Genomic DNA, 19,480 nt, shown 5'->3' with positions numbered 1-19,480 from the left:
CAGGGGGCCACTAAAAAGCAGGTCCCGCAAAATGGTGCCCGCTCCTGCTCGGCACCAAACTAAAACTGCTGGCCGGTGGCTGGAGGCAGGGTATAGTGGAGAGGGAGCCAGGTGGCTGCTGGGAAGAAAATCAAGTAACTATTTAGTGCCCAGATTCTCCCTCTCTAGGCTATACTAATAATTTTAATAAACAAATATAGTGTAGGAGAAAGGAGAAGATGAGCTGCCCGCACACAGGGAGGAATCTGAAATGATCTCTCTATCCGGTTACGTCCCCACATAAGGGGCTGCTGTCACCATTTGAAGACGACGTTAGCTGTAGACTTTGAGCTCTGGAAACAACTTTTTTAGAAATTTGATGAATTAGAAAACATCCCAGTTCCCAGAGAGGTCACGGGAATGGCGGTGTTCTGGCAATACTTATTGCACATGGAATGTAAAATCTCTTGGACTTTAATATTGATTTATGGGATTTTCACAGAACATTAAATGTTTATGTACTTATATTATCATCAATAATCACTAATAAAATATATACAATACATGATATTGTCTGTGACCTAGATACTGATGGGTGATGTCACCAGCATGAAAGTTTTCATCACACAATAACCTTGGCAGCGTTCTAGGGCCTGTTATAGTAAAGGTGGGTACACACAGTACGATGTGCAGGGCCGGATTAAGGGGGGGGGCGACAGGGGCGGTCGTCCCTGGACCCCTACACACAGAGGGCCCCCACAGGGTCGATGTGACCCTGCCGAGAACAGGTGCCGGCAGCACCTGTTCCCGGGAGGAGGGCGCTCTGCAGCTGCATGAAGCAGTACAGTCAGTGCTGCTGCATCAGCTTGGGGCAGGGCGGTAGTGTGGATGGCACATAAGTGCCGTCCGCACTACACAGCACAAACACACAGCCGCTGGCGCCGGTAGCTGTGTGTTTGTTTTAGCAGCCGATGAGATCAGTCAGACAGACTCTCATCGGCTGCTGCTCCCACTGCCAGAGCCTCCGTCTTCCGGTTCTCGTAGTGGCTGATGGGAGATCTCCCATCATGCCGAGCGGGCAAGCCCGGGAGGACGCCGGACGGAGGAGCAGACGAGAGAGCGGGGAGTAAGTGGAAGTGGAAGTTGTTGTTTTTTTGTGTGTGTGTCTGGGGGGGTACTACTACTACTAGGGGCACTGCAGGGGGTACTACAAGGGGCACTGCAGGGGGTACTACAAGGGGCACTGCTGGGGGGTACTACTAGGGGCACTGCAGGGGGTACTACTACTACTCGGGACACTGCAGGGGGGACTACAAGGGGCACTGCTGGGGGGGACTACAAGAGGCACTGCAGGGGGGGCTACAAGGGGCACTGCTGGGGGGTACTACAAGGGGCACTGCTGGGGGTACTACTAGGGGCACTGCAGGGGGTACTACTACTACTCGGGGCACTGCAGGGGGGACTATAAGGGGCACCGCTGGGGTGGACTACTAGGGGCACTACTGGGGGGACTACTAGGGGCACTGCTGGGAGTACTACTAGGGGCACTGCTGGGGCTACTACTGAGGGGATTGCACACTGGTGGGACCACTACTGGGGGACACAGCATAGAGGGGGATTACTACTACGGGTACTCCTGGGGGGACTACTGTTGAGGGGGTACTGCTACTGGGGGCACTGCTGGGCCAGACTGCTATTGGGGGCACGGCTGGGCTGGGCTCAACTCTGCGTGGCTTGAAGGGGCCCCCCACAACTTAGTTGCCCTGGGGCCCCCACAAGCCTTAATCCGGCCCTGACGATGTGTACCCACCGATGCGACCCACGATCCCAGGGCCGACATATCGGGCGGTCCCTACACATGGCGCGATCCGGTGCCTGACCGCCCGACATGCCGACCCCTGCCGCATAGCGCTGCATGGGATAGTCAGCCACATCGCCTGATCTTACTGCATGTTCAAAAGATCCAGAGAAGCGACTGAAGACCCCACGATATAGTGCATACACACGGAACGATATTCCTGATTTATTGTTCCGATCCATTGGCTCGTTAGCAATATCGTTCCCTGTGTAGGGACCTTTACCTTCATACTGGTGATAGGTAGCAAATGATGATCTGCCGACATACAGTAGCTGCCTGGGGTAACTGGATATAATGTTGGATGGACGACGATGTAAATATATCTGTAGTCAGCTTCTGCCTCATGGTAATTACGTCTAAACATTGTGTATAGACAGCAAAAGCAACAGTGACACCTGGATGCTAAAACCATCCCAGAAGGATTTCTTGTGGACCTTGTAATTTTTCTTTGCGATTTATTATTTATATTTTTATTTTTATTTGTTTTTTAGTTACTTCATTTTAATGTATATGTGGAAGGAGATAATGCAATGAATGGACTTTCCTCCACGGAGCGTTACCCCCCATACAAGGTGCAATAAATGACTTCAATTATTTTTCCATTTTATAAACAAAAACACATTTACATCGTCCTTCATCAGACACAGGGCGGGATACATCAAACAGCGCAGTTTGCGTGTGACTCTTAATAACGCCGGTATCCATGACGATTTGCGAGTAAAATCGCAAAGGATTGATCCCCTGATAAGAGCTGTCCCTTCAGATTAGAGGGGCTTCCGGGTTTATGGAAGCCCCTCTAATGGTGCCATTTGTCCAGTCACGATACACCTTCACCACAGCAGCACAGAGCATGGCAGACTGATGCTGTTGTTATACTGTTTGGTATCATATGGTTGCAATACTGGATTTATATATGGATTATTGTTGAATGGCCCTTGGTGTGGCGCCCCGGTCTCTGCTGCTTATTCTGTGATGTGAGTGCGGGATTAGACTATCTTGCTGCTGGTGCTTTCCTAGTATATTGTGCCCTCCATATTCACCACAAAATGAGGCGGCAATCTCAGAGACTGTGAGATTAGTGACAATCTTGATGAAGGGCAGTCCGTCTCCGAAACATAGATGTCCAGTACATCCCTGAATTCTTACAGTCTCTGAGCTCACCCTGTGCCCGATGCCGGCCTGGTACAGACCATACACTTAAACTGACTATCTTAAATAACGTTACATTATATCAATGTGTCCAGTAAATGAAAAATCATCATTTTACTATTACAGAAATAAGACACAATCCTTAGTTTGCAGATTAAGCAGCATAATATATAAAATGATGAGAAAAACATCGATGGAACATTCTGATTTCCGTATCCCACAAGTTTCTAGTTGGCTGCGATGGTCTGAAAGATAAAAACATAATATGATTAATTATATTTATTTCAAAAACGTAATGCTATACTGTTACAGGATCTATTTAGGATCTTGCACGAGATCAAAGTCCTGGCTAGCAGATTTCTCTTCCACCGTTATTCATTGTGTAGACCTACGGAGCCTGAATCAGTCGCACGCAGGGCTGATGCTCACAGTGTTGAGCGATTTTTTTTTGCTACTGCACGTGCGCGATATTCCCTCTAAACTCCGATGGAGTTTGCGGCCCATGTTGTGCATTCACAGAGTCGCAGTTGCAATTGATGCGCACAATATCAGACATGTTACAGAAGATCAGGGCGTTCCTGGGCGATGACTGAGAGGTGGCCAGTAGTGCACGTTTAAAGACGCACGTTTGACAGTGTGTACGGACACTCAATATGGGCGTCTAAGTCCTGCGACTACGGGAACAAATGTTACAGCAGTCGCAGGCCCACAGTATAGAACAATACGATTCTCTAAGCAAAGGACCTCATTCAGAGCCGCTCGCTATTTGCGATCGTTCGTTTTAAAAAAAGGGATGGCTATTCAAATGAACCGTTCGCTAATTGCAGTCTGTTCACGCCTCTAAGTCTGAACGAGCGAGCAAAACTTGCGGTCGAAATTTTGAAAAAGACACCCCCTTGCCGCTCGCACCATACGTCATGTCCGCTATTTATTAGATTAATCGAGTACATCGAACAGCGTATGAACTGCTCGCTATTCTTGTGGTTGGTTTTTTCAACCGCTATTTTGCGAGCAGTTCTGAGTTAAAAAAAAACAAGTGACGTGGTCAGTGACGCTGCTGTATTAATTATGCACACCCTTAAAACGCCCGTTTTGACCTTTAAGCACGCCTGCGTTCTGATCTCCACTCCCCGTTTTCAAGCACCTTCCCCTGTTACCACCCACATACGCCTCCTCCTGTCACTCAAAGTAGCAGGCATTCGCTATATAGCGAACAAACGATTTTCGGCCGCACTGACTGGTTCGCGCATGCGTATTACAAACCGCACGCATGCGCAGTTGTGCGAACATCGCTCAGTGCGAACGAGCGGCCGCTTACGAGCGGCTCTGAATCAGCCCAAAGTCCACTGTGCTGATGTACTTACCGCAACAGTTACTGAAAGTAAATTGACAACAGACCCAACTTATACTGTATCCAGGTTCCGTTCTCAGACACTTACCGTGCTGATCCAGCTGTTGTAGTTTGAGACCCGAGTGAAGACTGAGGGCTTCTTCTCGTAATTACATCCCAGCGAGGAACCGAAGCTGACCACGCCATGCACCTCCCATGCACCTTCATCGTTCAAGCAGCTCAGGGGTCCTCCGGAGTCTCCCTGTCATATATAAGTGTAAGCTCTTGTGAACACACAAGTGAAACAAACGAAAATCCTACTAACCAAGCTTTGACGGATGTAATGATCAGGATTCATTGGAAAGAAAGATGAAATGACTTGTATCCCTAAAGGAGGAAGCATTTGATAGAAGATCTGTTAATCTATGGAACGATTCCCCAACAGGTGATACGTGTACCCGATGGGGCAAATCACAGAGATTCAACTGCCCGTTCAACCATTATATTTAACCAAAGAGCAGTTTAATGTACTAGTAAAAAAAAAAAAAAAAGTCACTATATTGGACATTTTTAAATATTGACAGAGATACGGAACGCCTTGTCTGGAATTTACCATCAGTAAGGGGTACTTGGAATATATTTAGAGTACTTGGCAATTATTAGCCGCCATAAGACATTGGATGATGGGATAAAAAGTTGAGAACTGTGATATATACAGTATATGAAACGTTCTGCAGTTTGGTGGAGATGACGTAATCTTCGCAGCGGCCATTTCATGGAATGTTCAGCAGCAATGAGGAAAAAGAAAAGTGATTCCCACTACTGCTATATATTGCTCACAGTGAGGGAGAATATTTGTTAAGTAGTGAAGTGAAAAAATAAAAATATAAAAGTGGTATTAAATGCCTAACACTACAATTCCTGGAATGGTATCACCATACTTGCCTACTTTTGAAAAACCATGTCAGGGAGAGTGTGAGAGCAGCACCTATGAGTGCGGCAGTAAAGTGGGCGTGTACTGCTACATCTGAGAGGCGTGTCATACATCTGAGGGGCGTGTACTGCTACATCTGAGAGGTGTGTCATACATCTGAGGGGCGTGTACTGCTACATCTGAGTGGCATGTCATACATCTGAGGGGCGTGTACTGCTACATCTGAGAGGCGTGTACTGCTACATCTGAGGGGCGTGTACTGCTACATCTGAGAGGTGTGTCATACATCTGAGAGGCGTGTACTGCTACATCTGAGGGGCGTGTACTGCTACATCTGAGAGGCGTGTACTGCTACATCTGAGAGGCGTGTACTGCTACATCTGAGGGGCGTGTACTGCTACATCTGAGAGGCGTGTACTGCTACATCTGAGAGGCGTGTACTGCTACATCTGAGAGGCGTGTACTGCTACATCTGAGGGGCGCGTACTGCTACATCTGAGAGGCGTGTACTGCTACATCTGAGAGGCGCGTACTGCTACATCTGAGAGGCGTGTACTGCTACATCTGAGGGGCGTGTGCTGCTACATCTGAGGGGCGTGTACTGCTACATCTGAGGGGCGTGTACTGCTACATCTGAGGGGCGTGTACTGCTACATCTGAGGGGCATGTACTGCTACATCTGAGAGGCGTGTACTGCTACATCTGAGGGGCGTGTACTGCTACATCTGAGGGGCGTGTCATACATCTGAGGGGCGTGTACTGCTACATCTGAGAGGTGTGTCATACATCTGAGGGGCGTGTACTGCTACATCTGAGTGGCGTGTCATACATCTGAGGGGCGTGTACTGCTACATCTGAGAGGCGTGTACTGCTACATCTGAGGGGCGTGTACTGCTACATCTGAGAGGTGTGTCATACATCTGAGAGGCGTGTACTGCTACATCTGAGGGGCGTGTACTGCTACATCTGAGAGGCGTGTACTGCTACATCTGAGAGGCGTGTACTGCTACATCTGAGGGGCCTGTCATACATCTGAGGGGCGTGTACTGCTACATCTGAGAGGTGTGTCATACATCTGAGGGGCGTGTACTGCTACATCTGAGTGGCGTGTCATACATCTGAGGGGCGTGTACTGCTACATCTGAGAGGCGTGTACTGCTACATCTGAGAGGTGTGTCATACATCTGAGAGGCGTGTACTGCTACATCTGAGAGGCGTGTACTGCTACATCTGAGAGGCGTGTACTGCTACATCTGAGAGGCGTGTACTGCTACATCTGAGAGGCGTGTACTGCTACATCTGAGAGGCGCGTACTGCTACATCTGAGGGGCGCGTACTGCTACATCTGAGAGGCGTGTACTGCTACATCTGAGAGGCGCGTACTGCTACATCTGAGAGGCGCGTACTGCTACATCTGAGGGGCGTGTACTGCTACATCTGAGGGGCGTGTACTGCTACATCTGAGGGGCGTGTGCTGCTACATCTGAGGGGCGTGTACTGCTACATCTGAGGGGCGTGTACTGCTACATCTGAGGGGCGTGTACTGCTACATCTGAGAGGCGTGTACTGCTACATCTGAGGGGCGTGTACTGCTACATCTGAGGGGCGTGTCATACATCTGAGGGGCGTGTACTGTTACATCTAAGGGGCGTGTACTGCTACATCTGAGAGGCATGTCATACATCTGAGGGGCGTGTACTGCTACATCTGAGGGGTGTCATATATCTGAGGGGCGTGTACTGCTACATCTGAGAGGCGTGTCATACATCTGCGGGGCGTGTACTGCTACATCTGAGAGGCGTGTCATACATCTGAGGGGCGTGTACTGCTACATCTGAGAGGTGTGTCATACATCTGAGGGGCGTGTACTGCTACATCTGAGGGGTGTCATATATCTGAGGGGCGTGTACTGCTACATCTGAGAGGCGTGTACTGCTACATCTGAGGGGCGTGTACTGCTACATCTGAGAGGCGTGTACTGCTACATCTGAGAGGCGTGTACTGCTACATCTGAGGGGCCTGTCATACATCTGAGGGGCGTGTCATACATCTGAGGGGCGTGTACTGCTACATCTGAGGGGCGTGTACTGCTACATCTGAGAGGCGTGTACTGCTACATCTGAGGGGCGTGTACTGCTACATCTGAGGGGCGTGTACTGCTACATCTGAGAGCGTGTCATACATCTGAGGGGTGTGTCATATATCTGAGGGGAGTGTACTGCTACATCTGAGAGCGTGTCATACATCTGAGGGGTGTGTCATATATCTGAGGGGCGTGTACTGCTACATCAGAGGGGCGTGTCATAAAATTGATTTACATCCACATGTAAATGAGCCCCAAAGCAGTTAGTAAGATCTACTTGTTGATGAAAACAGACTGATACTTCTCAGAACATGCATGTAGCCATAGGGATCATTGTGCCTTTTAACCAATGCAGGGAAATTATACTAATGATCCCATTTGAATGTATATATCTCTGTTTTTTCTTTTATATAACAGTGTCATAATGGGTGTAAGGTGCAATGAGGGAGATTGCTGGACTCTTCAGGGAGACAGGGAGATTGCTGCTATTTCAGGGAGTCTCCCTGACAATGAGGGAGAGTTGGCAAGTATAGGTATCACGTACGTTACAGCTGGCCACGATTCCATCTCCGCCAGCGCAGATCATGCGGGTCTTCACCGTAGTTCCCCACCAGTCAGACTGAGAACATGTTGCATGGTCCACCACCAGTAGGAGACCCTGCTGCAGGGCATCGGGTGCAGGTCCACCAGCTGCAACGCAAGTCACATACACACCAATCACAAATCATTGCGCAAAATGTAGAAAACCGCATTGCAGCTGCTCTGTTATTGCTCGCCCTCTTTTCTGCAGTTGCACCTGTTTTTAGAGGCAAGCACGAAGATTTGGTGTCCAAGATAGCGGCCTTCCATGTGCTACAGGAGGGCACATAGCCATTTTTCCATCAAATCCGCCTGAGGCCCTGAAGACCTTGAATTGGATGCGTTTGTTCCATATCATTACCTGGAAGCACAGCGTAAGTTTCCTAAATGTCGGGCCATGGCTGAGCCGTAACTAGACTTTTTGGTGCCCTGTGCCAGAGAGCATTGGCGCCTCCCTCATTTTTCAAAGGGACATAATGCACCCAAAAAAGGGGAATGGCCTCATGGGGAAGGGCCAGGGAAGAGATAGGAGAGGCCAGGAGATGCCGGGGATATATAGGGACATAATATAGTGCACCTGAGAGAGGGCCATGGCCTCATGGGGAAGGGCCAGGGAAGAGATAGGGGAAGCCAGGAGATGCTGGGGATAAATAGGGACATAATATAGTGCACCTGAGAGAGGGCCATGGCCTCATGGGGAAGGGCCAGGGAAGAGATAGGGGAAGCCAGGAGATGCTGGGGATAAATAGGGACATAATATAGTGCACCTGAGAGAGGGCCATGGCCTCATAGGGAAGGGCTAGGGAAGAGATAGGGGATGCCAGGAGATGCTGGGGATAAATAGGAACATAATATAGTGCACCTGAGAGAGGGCCATGGCCTCATGGGGAAGGGCCAGGGAAGAGATAGGGGAGGCCAGGAGATGCTGGGGATAAATATGGACATAATATAGTGCACCTGAGAGAGGGCCATGGCCTCATGGGGAAGGGCCAGGGAAGAGATAGGGGAGGCCAGGAGATGCCGGGGATATATAGGGGCATAATATAGTGCACCTGAGAGAGGGCCATGGCCTCATGGGGAAGGGCCAGGGAAGAGATAGGGGAAGCCAGGAGATGCTGGGGATAAATAGGGGCATAATATAGTGCACCTGAGAGAGGGCCATGGCCTCATGGGGAAGGGCCAGGGAAGAGATAGGGGAAGCCAGGAGATGCTGGGGATAAATAGGGACATAATATAGTGCACCTGAGAGAGGGCCATGGCCTCATTGGGAAGGGCCAGGGAAGAGATAGGGGAGGCCAGGAGATGCCGGGGATATATAGGGACATAATATAGTGCACCTGAGAGAGGGCCATGGCCTCATGGGGAAGGGCCAGGGAAGAGATAGGGGAGGCCAGGAGATGCTGGGGATAAATATGGACATAATATAGTGCACCTGAGAGAGGGCCATGGCCTCATGGGGAAGGGCCAGGGAAGAGATAGGGGAAGCTAGGAGATGCTGGGGATGAGATAAGAGGAAGCTAAAAGCAAGAATGATAATAAACAGAAATTTGACAGGTCCAACCAGCGCCCCCTGACCTGTGGTGCCCTGTACGATGGTACCAGCCACACTACCCTAGCTACGGCCCTGGGCCACGTTTACACTTTTCCAGGAAAGTGCATTTCTCTAGGCGTACCTCCTCTGTTGTAGTCAGAAGTCTCAAACACATTACCGTGCCCCATGTAATGAAGGAAGCCACACACCCCACATGCTTGGTAGCCCCTTTGGTAACTGACCACCCACTAATCAATGACCATGCAAACACCAGAACTGTGTCACTCTACGCAGCTGATATCCACATTTGTACTTACTCTGAATATTGCCCCAGCCTGTATTGTAGCAGCCCAAGTTGTTGGGTAGGATGTGGCCGGCAGCGGGTAGACAAGCTGGCTGGATGATGTCATTAAATTCTAGAGGTTCGGCCAGCTTTAGGAGGGAAATGTCATTTCTGTTGGATGTAACATTAGAAATTGTGAAAGCCGAGTTAGGGCCGTATTCAATTAGACGCGGAAAGCATCGCGGGTGACGTCATTTCGTCAGGTGGAAAAGTAACGCCATATTCAATTCCAAATAGTTTTCGCGTACGCGAAAACGCAATGCAATGTAATAGGCGAAAAGATTCACCTATGAATAGGTGGTGAAAAAAAGTGCAGAATTGCGGTTTTTGAGGTGCAAACGTCTGGAAACCACTCAGCACCCTTGGGACAGCCCCTCAAAGCATAACTGCGTAAAAAAAAATCCTAAAAAAAATGAAGAACACCCAAAAATATGACTTTGAAAAAGTAAAAAGTTGGGGTACAAACTTAAAAACTAGCGAAATAAGCTTTAGGGGGGTCTGCAAGTATGGGGGAGGTGTTTTTTTGATTGCAGGTGCTTTGCTGAAGGTGAGCTTTTCACGTTTTTTAAAAGTTCACTTTTGCAATTTTTAACCATGCTTGCCCCCATTTTCATGTACCCCAAATTTGCAGGGACTGGTTATTTCTCAAAAAAACCCCTGCTAAATGCTATTCATCACCACGCAAAGGCGCTACGCAAAGGCGCTAATTAGCAGCTATTGAGAGCATTTACTGTAAGTACCCAAAATAGCTTCAGTGGGGCTTGGGAGACAGAAGGGGGGTAGCTGGAGAAACGGGATGCAGACAGGAAGCCGAAGGTGGAAATGCCGACCGCCGGCTTCCCGACAGTCAAATCCCGGGGGCTGGCTGGGGAGACATTATAAGTACTTATTTATTGTATAGTGTCATTTTTCAGAAACTATGGGGGGAGGGGGGCACCAGTCCATTACGTTGCCAGGGGCACTCGGACCCCTAGATACACCCCTGTCTGCTAGATGGGACATATGGGGGGGGCGCATATAAGAGACATTGTAAAGTAACAAGTCAAAGCATTTTTCTTTGCTGTTCTACAAATCAATATCTTCTTTTCAAAATCTACCTGGAGGGAAACCATATGGCTGCCAGACACAGTCAATTTGCTATGCAGGCAAAGGCTCACAGCTCTCAACATGTCATGTAATGGCAAGGGAGTCCTTTAAAAGTGCAGATAGAGCTCAGAGGTGCATTCCAAGGCCTCCCTGCTTACAACATCACATGCTGTGCGATACTTAAAAATCTGCAGAATTCTCAATTATTATAAACAGCCTGAAAAAGCAATGAAAGGAAAAAGTTCTGCTGGTTCTTATAGCCTGCCACGGTGATGTCATATCTGCTTTTATATTTTTGTGCTTAGTCCTGTTTATTTGGATGGAGAGCGTTTGTATATGACATCACTAGTTTTTCTAAAAGCCATTGAAAGCAATAGCTCAGGAATGTGGACGATTACCCGTTGGCCACAAAGATGGAGATCCAGTTGGGGTGGTTAATGAATTTGATAACGCTGACTGTTCTGGCCTCTGGCTCGTTCTGTCTCAGGTTGTGCCTCCCGGCCTGCACTCTGTACACGTTGGAAGAACTGTGGGGGGGAAACAGAACATATTAATATTCCCAGGTAAGGCCCCAAATCGTGTGTCAGTCAGAGAACTTACAATAGTATGGGGACAGTATTGCTGCTGTACATGTGTATTTGGAGCTGCAGATATTTTAAGACTAGTCATCTACTATCATATAAATATATTTATCACCATCCCTGACAATTGCACCATGCTCACGGGAAGCGCAGCAGGTGTATGTAAGAGTAAAGGGCCAAAGGGCCTCATTCAGGTGAACGCTGTGCTGGCATCGGACGCAAGCGGACGATGTTTTCAACTGCATATGCATCCGAGGTGCACTGCGCACGCCTTCCGTTGGTTACCACACAAAAACGCTGATACATGTACTTCTGATGGGTGTTCTGGGTGGTCACTGGATGGGGAGTGTTGCGGGAAGCGACTGCGTCCTTACACCGGTGGCCATGTTTAGATGGACATTCTGCACCTCCATAGGGCTGAGGCAATGTCCGGGGTTGTGACCGATGGTGCATCATTGTACGCACAGCAGCGAATTAGCACCACAGCCGGAGGACGCCTCAGAAGGGCAACCACCGGCTGCAGCATTATTATAAAGACGAAATAGCGGCTGAGTGAAAAGTAGCGCAGTCTGGGCTGCTATATACCGCTCTGAATCAGGGCCATAATCTCTAAGGTGCGCGGCTGGCGTCCATCTCCACGTCATTACTACGGTCACCTGCTGCCACAGCTCCTGAGACGCCTCCAATCACAAGGGGCCGCAAGGTGCAGTTCGGCGATTTATATTTATACGTGGCTCTATATCAGGACCTAAACCCGCTCAGATGACACTAAAGTAACCGTGTTATTTGTATGATGAATTATCCTCATTGTTACAGACAGATGTAATTACTGTAAATCAGTCTTTGTTTTTTTTTAGTGGCTGTTAGAATGACGGGTCCGATTCTGCGTCGGGCGCAGCTGTGTTTTTTGCCGGTCCCGCGTTTATGCCTTTATACAAATACCGCTATAAATCCCTTCCCTGGCATACATCCGTGCGCATGGATGTGCAAGGACTGAGACGCCCACTGTCAGTGTCCATAGACGCTGTAATACCGCCTGGTGCATCTTTAGGCGCCACTGGCGGTCACACCATCGAAGCTTGCACCAGTCCTACGGCCGCATCAGATTTTCCGTCCGAGTGCGGCCTCCAGCGTGAGTGATGAAGCGACTGTGTATGCAAAGTCCTTGGCAACACGCCCATAACACGGACCATGACACGATCATAACACGAACCACCACACACCCATAACATGGACCACCACACACCCATAACACGGACCATGACACGATCATAACACGAACCACCACACACCCATAACACGAACCACCACATGCCCATAACACGAACCACCACACGCCCATAACACGGACCATGACACGATCATAACACGAACCACTACACACCCATAACACGAACCACCACACACCCATAACACGAACCACCACATGCCCATAACACGAACCACCACATGCCCATAACACGAACCACCACACGTCCATAACACGAACCACCACATGCCCATAACACGGACCACCACACGCCCATATCATGGACCACCACACGCCCATAACATGGATCACCACACACCCATAACACGAACCACCACATGCCCATAACACGGACCACCACACGTCCATAACACGAACCACCACATGCCCATAACACGGACCACCACACGCCCATAACACAGACCACCACACGCCCATAACATGGACCACCACACACCCATAACACGGACCATGACACGATCATAACACGAACCACCACACACCCATAACACGAACCACCACATGCCCATAACACGAACCACCACACGCCCATAACACGGACCATGACACGATCATAACACGAACCACTACACACCCATAACACGAACCACCACACACCCATAACACGAACCACCACATGCCCATAACACGAACCACCACATGCCCATAACACGAACCACCACACGTCCATAACACGAACCACCACATGCCCATAACACGGACCACCACACGCCCATATCATGGACCACCACATGCCCATAACATGGATCACCACACACCCATAACACGAACCACCACATGCCCATAACACGGACCACCACACGTCCATAACACGAACCACCACATGCCCATAACACGGACCACCACATGCCCATAACATGGACCACCACACGCCCATAACATGGATCACCACACACCCATAACATGGATCACCACACACCCATAACACGAACCACCACATGTCCATAACACGAACCACCACATGCCCATAACACGAACCACCACATGTCCATAACACGAACCACCACACACCCATAACACGAACCACCACATGTCCATAACACGAACCACCACATGCCCATAACACGAACCACCACACACCCATAACACGAACCACCACATGTCCATAACACGAACCACCACACACCCATAACACGAACCACCACATGCCCATAACACGAACCACCACATGCCCATAACACGGACCACCACATGCCCATAACATGGACCACCACATGCCCATAATATGGACCACCACATGCCCATAACATGGATCACCACACACCCATAACACGAACCACCACATGCCCATAACACGGACCACCACATGTCCATAACACGAACCACCACACACCCATAACACGAACCACCACATGTCCATAACACGAACCACCACATGCCCATAACACGAACCACCACATGTCCATAACACGAACCACCACACACCCATAACACGAACCACCACATGCCCATAACACGAACCACCACATGCCCATAACACGGACCACCACATGCCCATAACATGGATCACCACACACCCATAACACGAACCACCACATGCCCATAACACGGACCACCACATGTCCATAATACGAACCACCACACACCCATAACACGAACCACCACATGCCCATAACACGGACCACCACATGCCCATAACATGGACCACCACATGCCCATAACACGGACCACCAGACGCCCATAACACCAACCACGACACGATCATAACACAGACCACAACACGCCCATAACACGGACCACCACATGCCCATAACACGGACCACCACACGCCCATAACACGGACCACACCTCGCCCATAACACGGATCACGACACGCCCATAACACGGATGACGAAACGACCATAACACGGACCACCACACGCCCATAACACGGGCCACCACACGCCCATAACACGGACCACGCCTCGCCTATAACACGGACCACGATACGCCCATAACACGAACCACGCCTTGCCCATAACACGGACCACGACACGCCCATAACACTGACCATTTTTGCGCTCATTAATATTCACCACCCAAAACGCCCAGCACTGTGCCAAAACTTTTCCGATACCGCGCATTTTAATTGCAACTGAACCTTTGAGTATAGGCACAGGGTAACGCAAACGCCATATGAGTTATTAGGGATTTTCAGTTATACGCAGTAGCAAAAAATGACTAAACTCTGAAATTCGGCATCGCGGACGGCTCAGAATCAGGCCCATAATGTGCTAAGAAACTACATAGGCTACATCGGCGCAATCAACTTAGTGCTGTGTGCGATAAAGATGGTATCATAGTAACGGTAACGTGCGAAGGTGATCAGAGTGTAGTGAGAGATAGACAGACAGACAGTAACGGTAACGTCACTAACGTGGGAAGGTGAACAGAGGGCCTGATTCAGACCCACTCGCGAGCGCTATGCGCTTGCAAGCGGGTCGATGGCCCAGTGCGCATGCGCACGATGGAGCCGGGTCCGTCGTGCGCATGCGCGAGACCCGGATAGCGACGGGCAAGCCGTCGCTCCGAGTCTCGCAACAAAGGGGGCGTGCTGCCGATGTTGAGTGACAGCACGACACCCTTTGGTGGGCGGGCCGGGGGCATGGCTGCCCAGACGGAGGCGTCTGGGGCTGGCCCCACTGACATCACAAGTCGGCGGCTGGGGCTGGCCCCACTGACATCACAAGTCGGCGGCTGGCCCCACTGACATCACAAGTGATGTCAGTGGGAGTGCTTTCGGCTCTGTTAGAGCTGAAAGCTCTCTGGGGCTTGCGGCAACGAGACCCTACCACAAGGGTCTCGTCGCAAGCCCGATGGTCGCGATGGTCTTGACCATCGCAACCGTCTTCCTGGCCGCTCGCTATAGCTGTGGGTGGTCACCCACAGTTATATGAGCGGCCAGGCCGTTCAAAAAAAAAAAAAGACCGTCCCTGATTCAGAGCGAGCGTCCGGCTCTGAATCAGGGCCAGAGTGTGGTGAGAGAGAGACAGTAACGTAACGTGGGGAGGTGATCAGAGTGTGGTGAGAAAGAAAGAGACAGACAGTAAAGGTAATGTGGGAAGGTGAACAGAGGCCCTGATTCAGAGACGGTCCCTCTGACAGAGCTCGCTCTGAATCAGGGCCGGTCTTTTTTTTTTTAGAACGGCCTCCTGGCCGCCCGCATAGCTGTGGGTGACCACCCACAGCTATAGCGAGCGGCCATGGTGATGGTCGCGATGGTCAAGACCATCGCGACCATTGGGCTCGTGACGAGACCCTTGTGGTAGGGTCTCGTTGCCGCAAGCCCCAGAGAGATTTCGGCTCTAACAGAGCCGTTATGGCTCTCCACTGACATCACTTGTGATGTCAGTGGGACCGGCCCCAAACGGTAGGCGTTCTCATGGGAACGCCTCTGTTTGGGAAGTCACCCCCCCGGCCCGCCCACCAAAGGGGGCGTGCTGTCACTCAACATCGACAGCACGCCCCCTTTGGTGCGAGACCCGGAGCGACGGATTGCCTGTCGCTATCCGGGTCTCGCGAATGCGCACGACGGAGCTGGCTCCGTCGTGCACATGCGCTCTCGGCCACCATCGACCCGGTTGCGAGCACTCAGCGCTTGCGACCGGGTCTTAATCAGGCCCAGAGTGTGGTGATAGAGAGAGACAGTAACGTAACGTGGGAATGTGATCAGAGTGTGGTGAGAAAGAGAGACAGACAGACAGACAGTAATGGTAACGTCACTAACGTGGGAAGGTGAACAGAGGCCCTGATTCAGAGCCGGACGCTCTGACAGAGCGCTCGCTCTGAATCAGGGCCTTCCTTCCTAATTTTAGAGCGCCCGTCGCTAGCTGGGTCTCGCTCATACACACGTCGGAGCCGGCTCCGGCGTGCGCATGCGCAGTGGCCAAACATCGACCCGGTCGCGAGCGCATAGCATGTCTATTATTGACTCTATATGAGCCATTTACATTTGTATATGGAATATTGCCAGTTTTTTATTCATTTAATTTTGTTTTATTCTAGGAGAATTTTTATTTATTGTTAATCTGAATTTAGGGCCTGATTCAGAGCCGCTCGTAAGCGGCAGTACGCTCGTTCCGAGCGATGTTCGCCCATCTGCGCATGCGTACGTTTTTATATACGCATGCGCGAACCAGTCAGTGCGGCCGAAAATCGTTTGTCCGCTATATAGCGAATGCCTGCTAATATGAGTGACAGGAGGAGGCGTATCTAGGTGGTAACAGGGGAAGGTGCTTGAAAACGGGGAGTGGAGATCAGAACGCAGGCGTGCCAAACGGTCAAAACGGGCGTTTTAAGGGTGTGCATAATTAATACAGCAGCGTCACTGACCACGTCACTGGGTTGTTTTATAGTCAGAACTGCTCGCAATATAGTGGTAGGAAAAACCAACCACAAGAATAGCGAGCAGTTCATACGCTGTTCGATGTACTCGATTAATCTAATAAATAGCCGACATGACGTAGGATGCGAGCGGCCAGGGGGCGTATTTTTCAAATAAACGTCCGCATGTTTTGTTCGCTCGTTCAGACATGGAGGCGGCAACAGACCGCAAAGAGCGAACGGTTAATTTGAATAGCCACCCCCTTTTTCTGAACGAGCGAGCGCTAATAGCGACCGCCTCTGAATGAGGCCCTTAGTGTACAATAAAATGTGTATTTGATTTAGCGCTGCTTTAGCTAAATTTATTGTTCTATTGAGGAGACTGACTATTTCTTATTTTAGTAGCTGCTTGGAGAGGCAACTTTTGTCAGCGCCGTGTTTTCCGAGTATTCTTTACTAATGTAGCAATGTCTATTATCCATGTCCTGGTCCTGCATTGTACTGTGCTGTAAGTCACTGGTCACCTATTTGTTTATGTACTGTGTAAGGCGCTGCGGAACACTTGTGGCGCCATATAAATAAATGATAATAATTATACTCAATTTCCCGCTTTTTGTCAGCGACATCGCTCCTCGGACCTACATGCAGGCCTGACGGGGGCCATCGTTAGCGAGGGCCATGTTGCCGGATGCTGCTAGCATCAGCAAGTGTGTACCTGCCATCAGATTGGTGGCAGGATTATCTGTTAGGGGGCACCAGTCAAAATTTTGCCTAGGGCACGAAATTGGCTAGGGCCAGCTCTGCAGGCGTGCCAGTGCGTTAGGAATGCCATTGCAGGGCCGGGCATAAATTACCCACTGCGACGGCCTATGCAGCTTCAGCTCCCATGGCGTGCAATGAGGTTAGCAATCTGTGAGTAAGGTCTGTGTGCAAGTGTGCGTAAGGCTCCGATGGTACTCCATGTGTCCGATGGGTTCGCTATTCAGCTACGTATTACGGATGTGAGTAGAGGGAAGCGGGCGTCCTTATGTTGTACTGAGATTGCATTGCGATCGCAATGGATTAGCTTACTATTGCAGTGAGACTGCGTGCGTAGTCGCTATTGCATTCGCAGTTGCGATCCGTAATGAATCAGGCCCTTAGTCTGGGATGTGGCCAAACATCTGCTTTCCTGTCTCATGCTTCAGAGTGCGTGCAGAGGAGAAAGGATATCGTGACCCGCGGGCCAGGGGCTTGCATCGGGGCCCGCTGTGGTGCAGGGGCCCAAAGCCGCCGCTGCACCCGCCGCTAGTGTCCCCACCGCTACTGTTGTTATAGCAGCCGATGAGAGTCAGACAGACTCTCATTGGCTGCTGCGTTCACAGAGGAGCTCACTCTCCGGCTCCCCCCACAGCGGATGATGGGAGAGATGTCATTACATCTCTCCCGTAGTGCAGGAGGAGAGCGGGCTGGGACTCGGAGCGGACAGCGGCGGTCGCGTCAGGAGTGGGGATTCAGGTAAGTTGTGGGGGGGGTTTTTGTGTATGTGTAAGGGGCACTGGCACTGCATAGGGAGTGGGCCGTTACTGGGGGCACTGTATTGGGGGGCCGCTATTGGGGGCAATGCATAGGGGGACTACTACTGGGGGCACTTCATAGGGGGGACTACTACTGGGGGCACTGTATAAGGGGCACTACTGGGGGCACTGCATAGGGGGACCACTACTGGGGGCACTGTATAAGGGGCACTACTGGGGGCACTGCATAGGGGGACTACTACTACTACTCATCCTTTGTCTGCATAAGAAAAGTGGGTATACAGTCACAATCTCAGCAATGACAACGTAAACAGGAATGTAATGACAACACTGAGATTTTGCGACAGGTGATTTTTAACCGATTTTAGGGTTAGACTGAGGCTAGGGATGCGTACTTCCTCAATGGAAAACCGCATGGTGGACATACTGAATGTCGAAATTTTGTACCACACACAAAAAGTGTTTCTCCAATCCTGAGTCTCGCCCTATACTCGGCCAGAAGTAATGATCTCTCCTCGCATCAATATATACATACCTCATGCAGTGAGCGGCGGACAGGACCCATTCTGATGATATCACGGTTCCACCGCAAGTGTGATACCACAATCCGTCAGATGTGTACTGGAGCGACACCTGTCAGTATGATACAACTCTACTGAGCGCAAGTAAACTGTGCAGCTGTGATGTAACAGTCTCTATGATAAGTGCTCTTTAGTAGTGCTTAAAATGTACGCAGAATACAGTTGACCCAATGGCTTGCGCTCTATCAGAGTACACAATATTAATCAGAAGAAGACATAACATGCAGATCGACCACTTACCTGCCAAGGCCAGCTGTTGGGAACTGCTTCCACCCCGTTTACCACTCTCGATGTCTCGGGCTTGTAGGTGGGGACACCACACCCGTACGCTGTATAGAACAGTATAGATGTTATCAT

At 50.3% G+C, this 19,480-nt stretch overlaps 1 protein-coding gene across 1 annotated transcript; it reads right to left on the bottom strand.

Moving 5' to 3' along the window:
• Positions 1 to 3,213: 3,213 nt before the first annotated feature.
• On the bottom strand, positions 3,214 to 19,480 carry LOC148431360 (chymotrypsin-like elastase family member 2A). The gene is made up of 7 exons (XM_088466062.1): positions 19,364 to 19,480; positions 19,078 to 19,175; positions 11,271 to 11,399; positions 9,761 to 9,897; positions 7,878 to 8,023; positions 4,426 to 4,578; positions 3,214 to 3,231 (listed from the first exon to the last, which is right to left on the bottom strand). Exons 1-7 carry the CDS (start codon positions 19,478 to 19,480, stop codon positions 3,214 to 3,216), a joined length of 798 nt encoding a protein of 265 aa, XP_088322188.1.

Source organism: Taudactylus pleione, unplaced genomic scaffold (genome assembly GCF_031769625.1).
Source record: "Taudactylus pleione unplaced genomic scaffold, aTauple2 ptg002376l, whole genome shotgun sequence".
Taxonomy (NCBI): Eukaryota; Metazoa; Chordata; class Amphibia; order Anura; family Myobatrachidae; genus Taudactylus; species Taudactylus pleione.
Note: the sequence above shows the minus strand (reverse complement) of the source record. Positions and strands in the feature narration are given on the sequence as shown.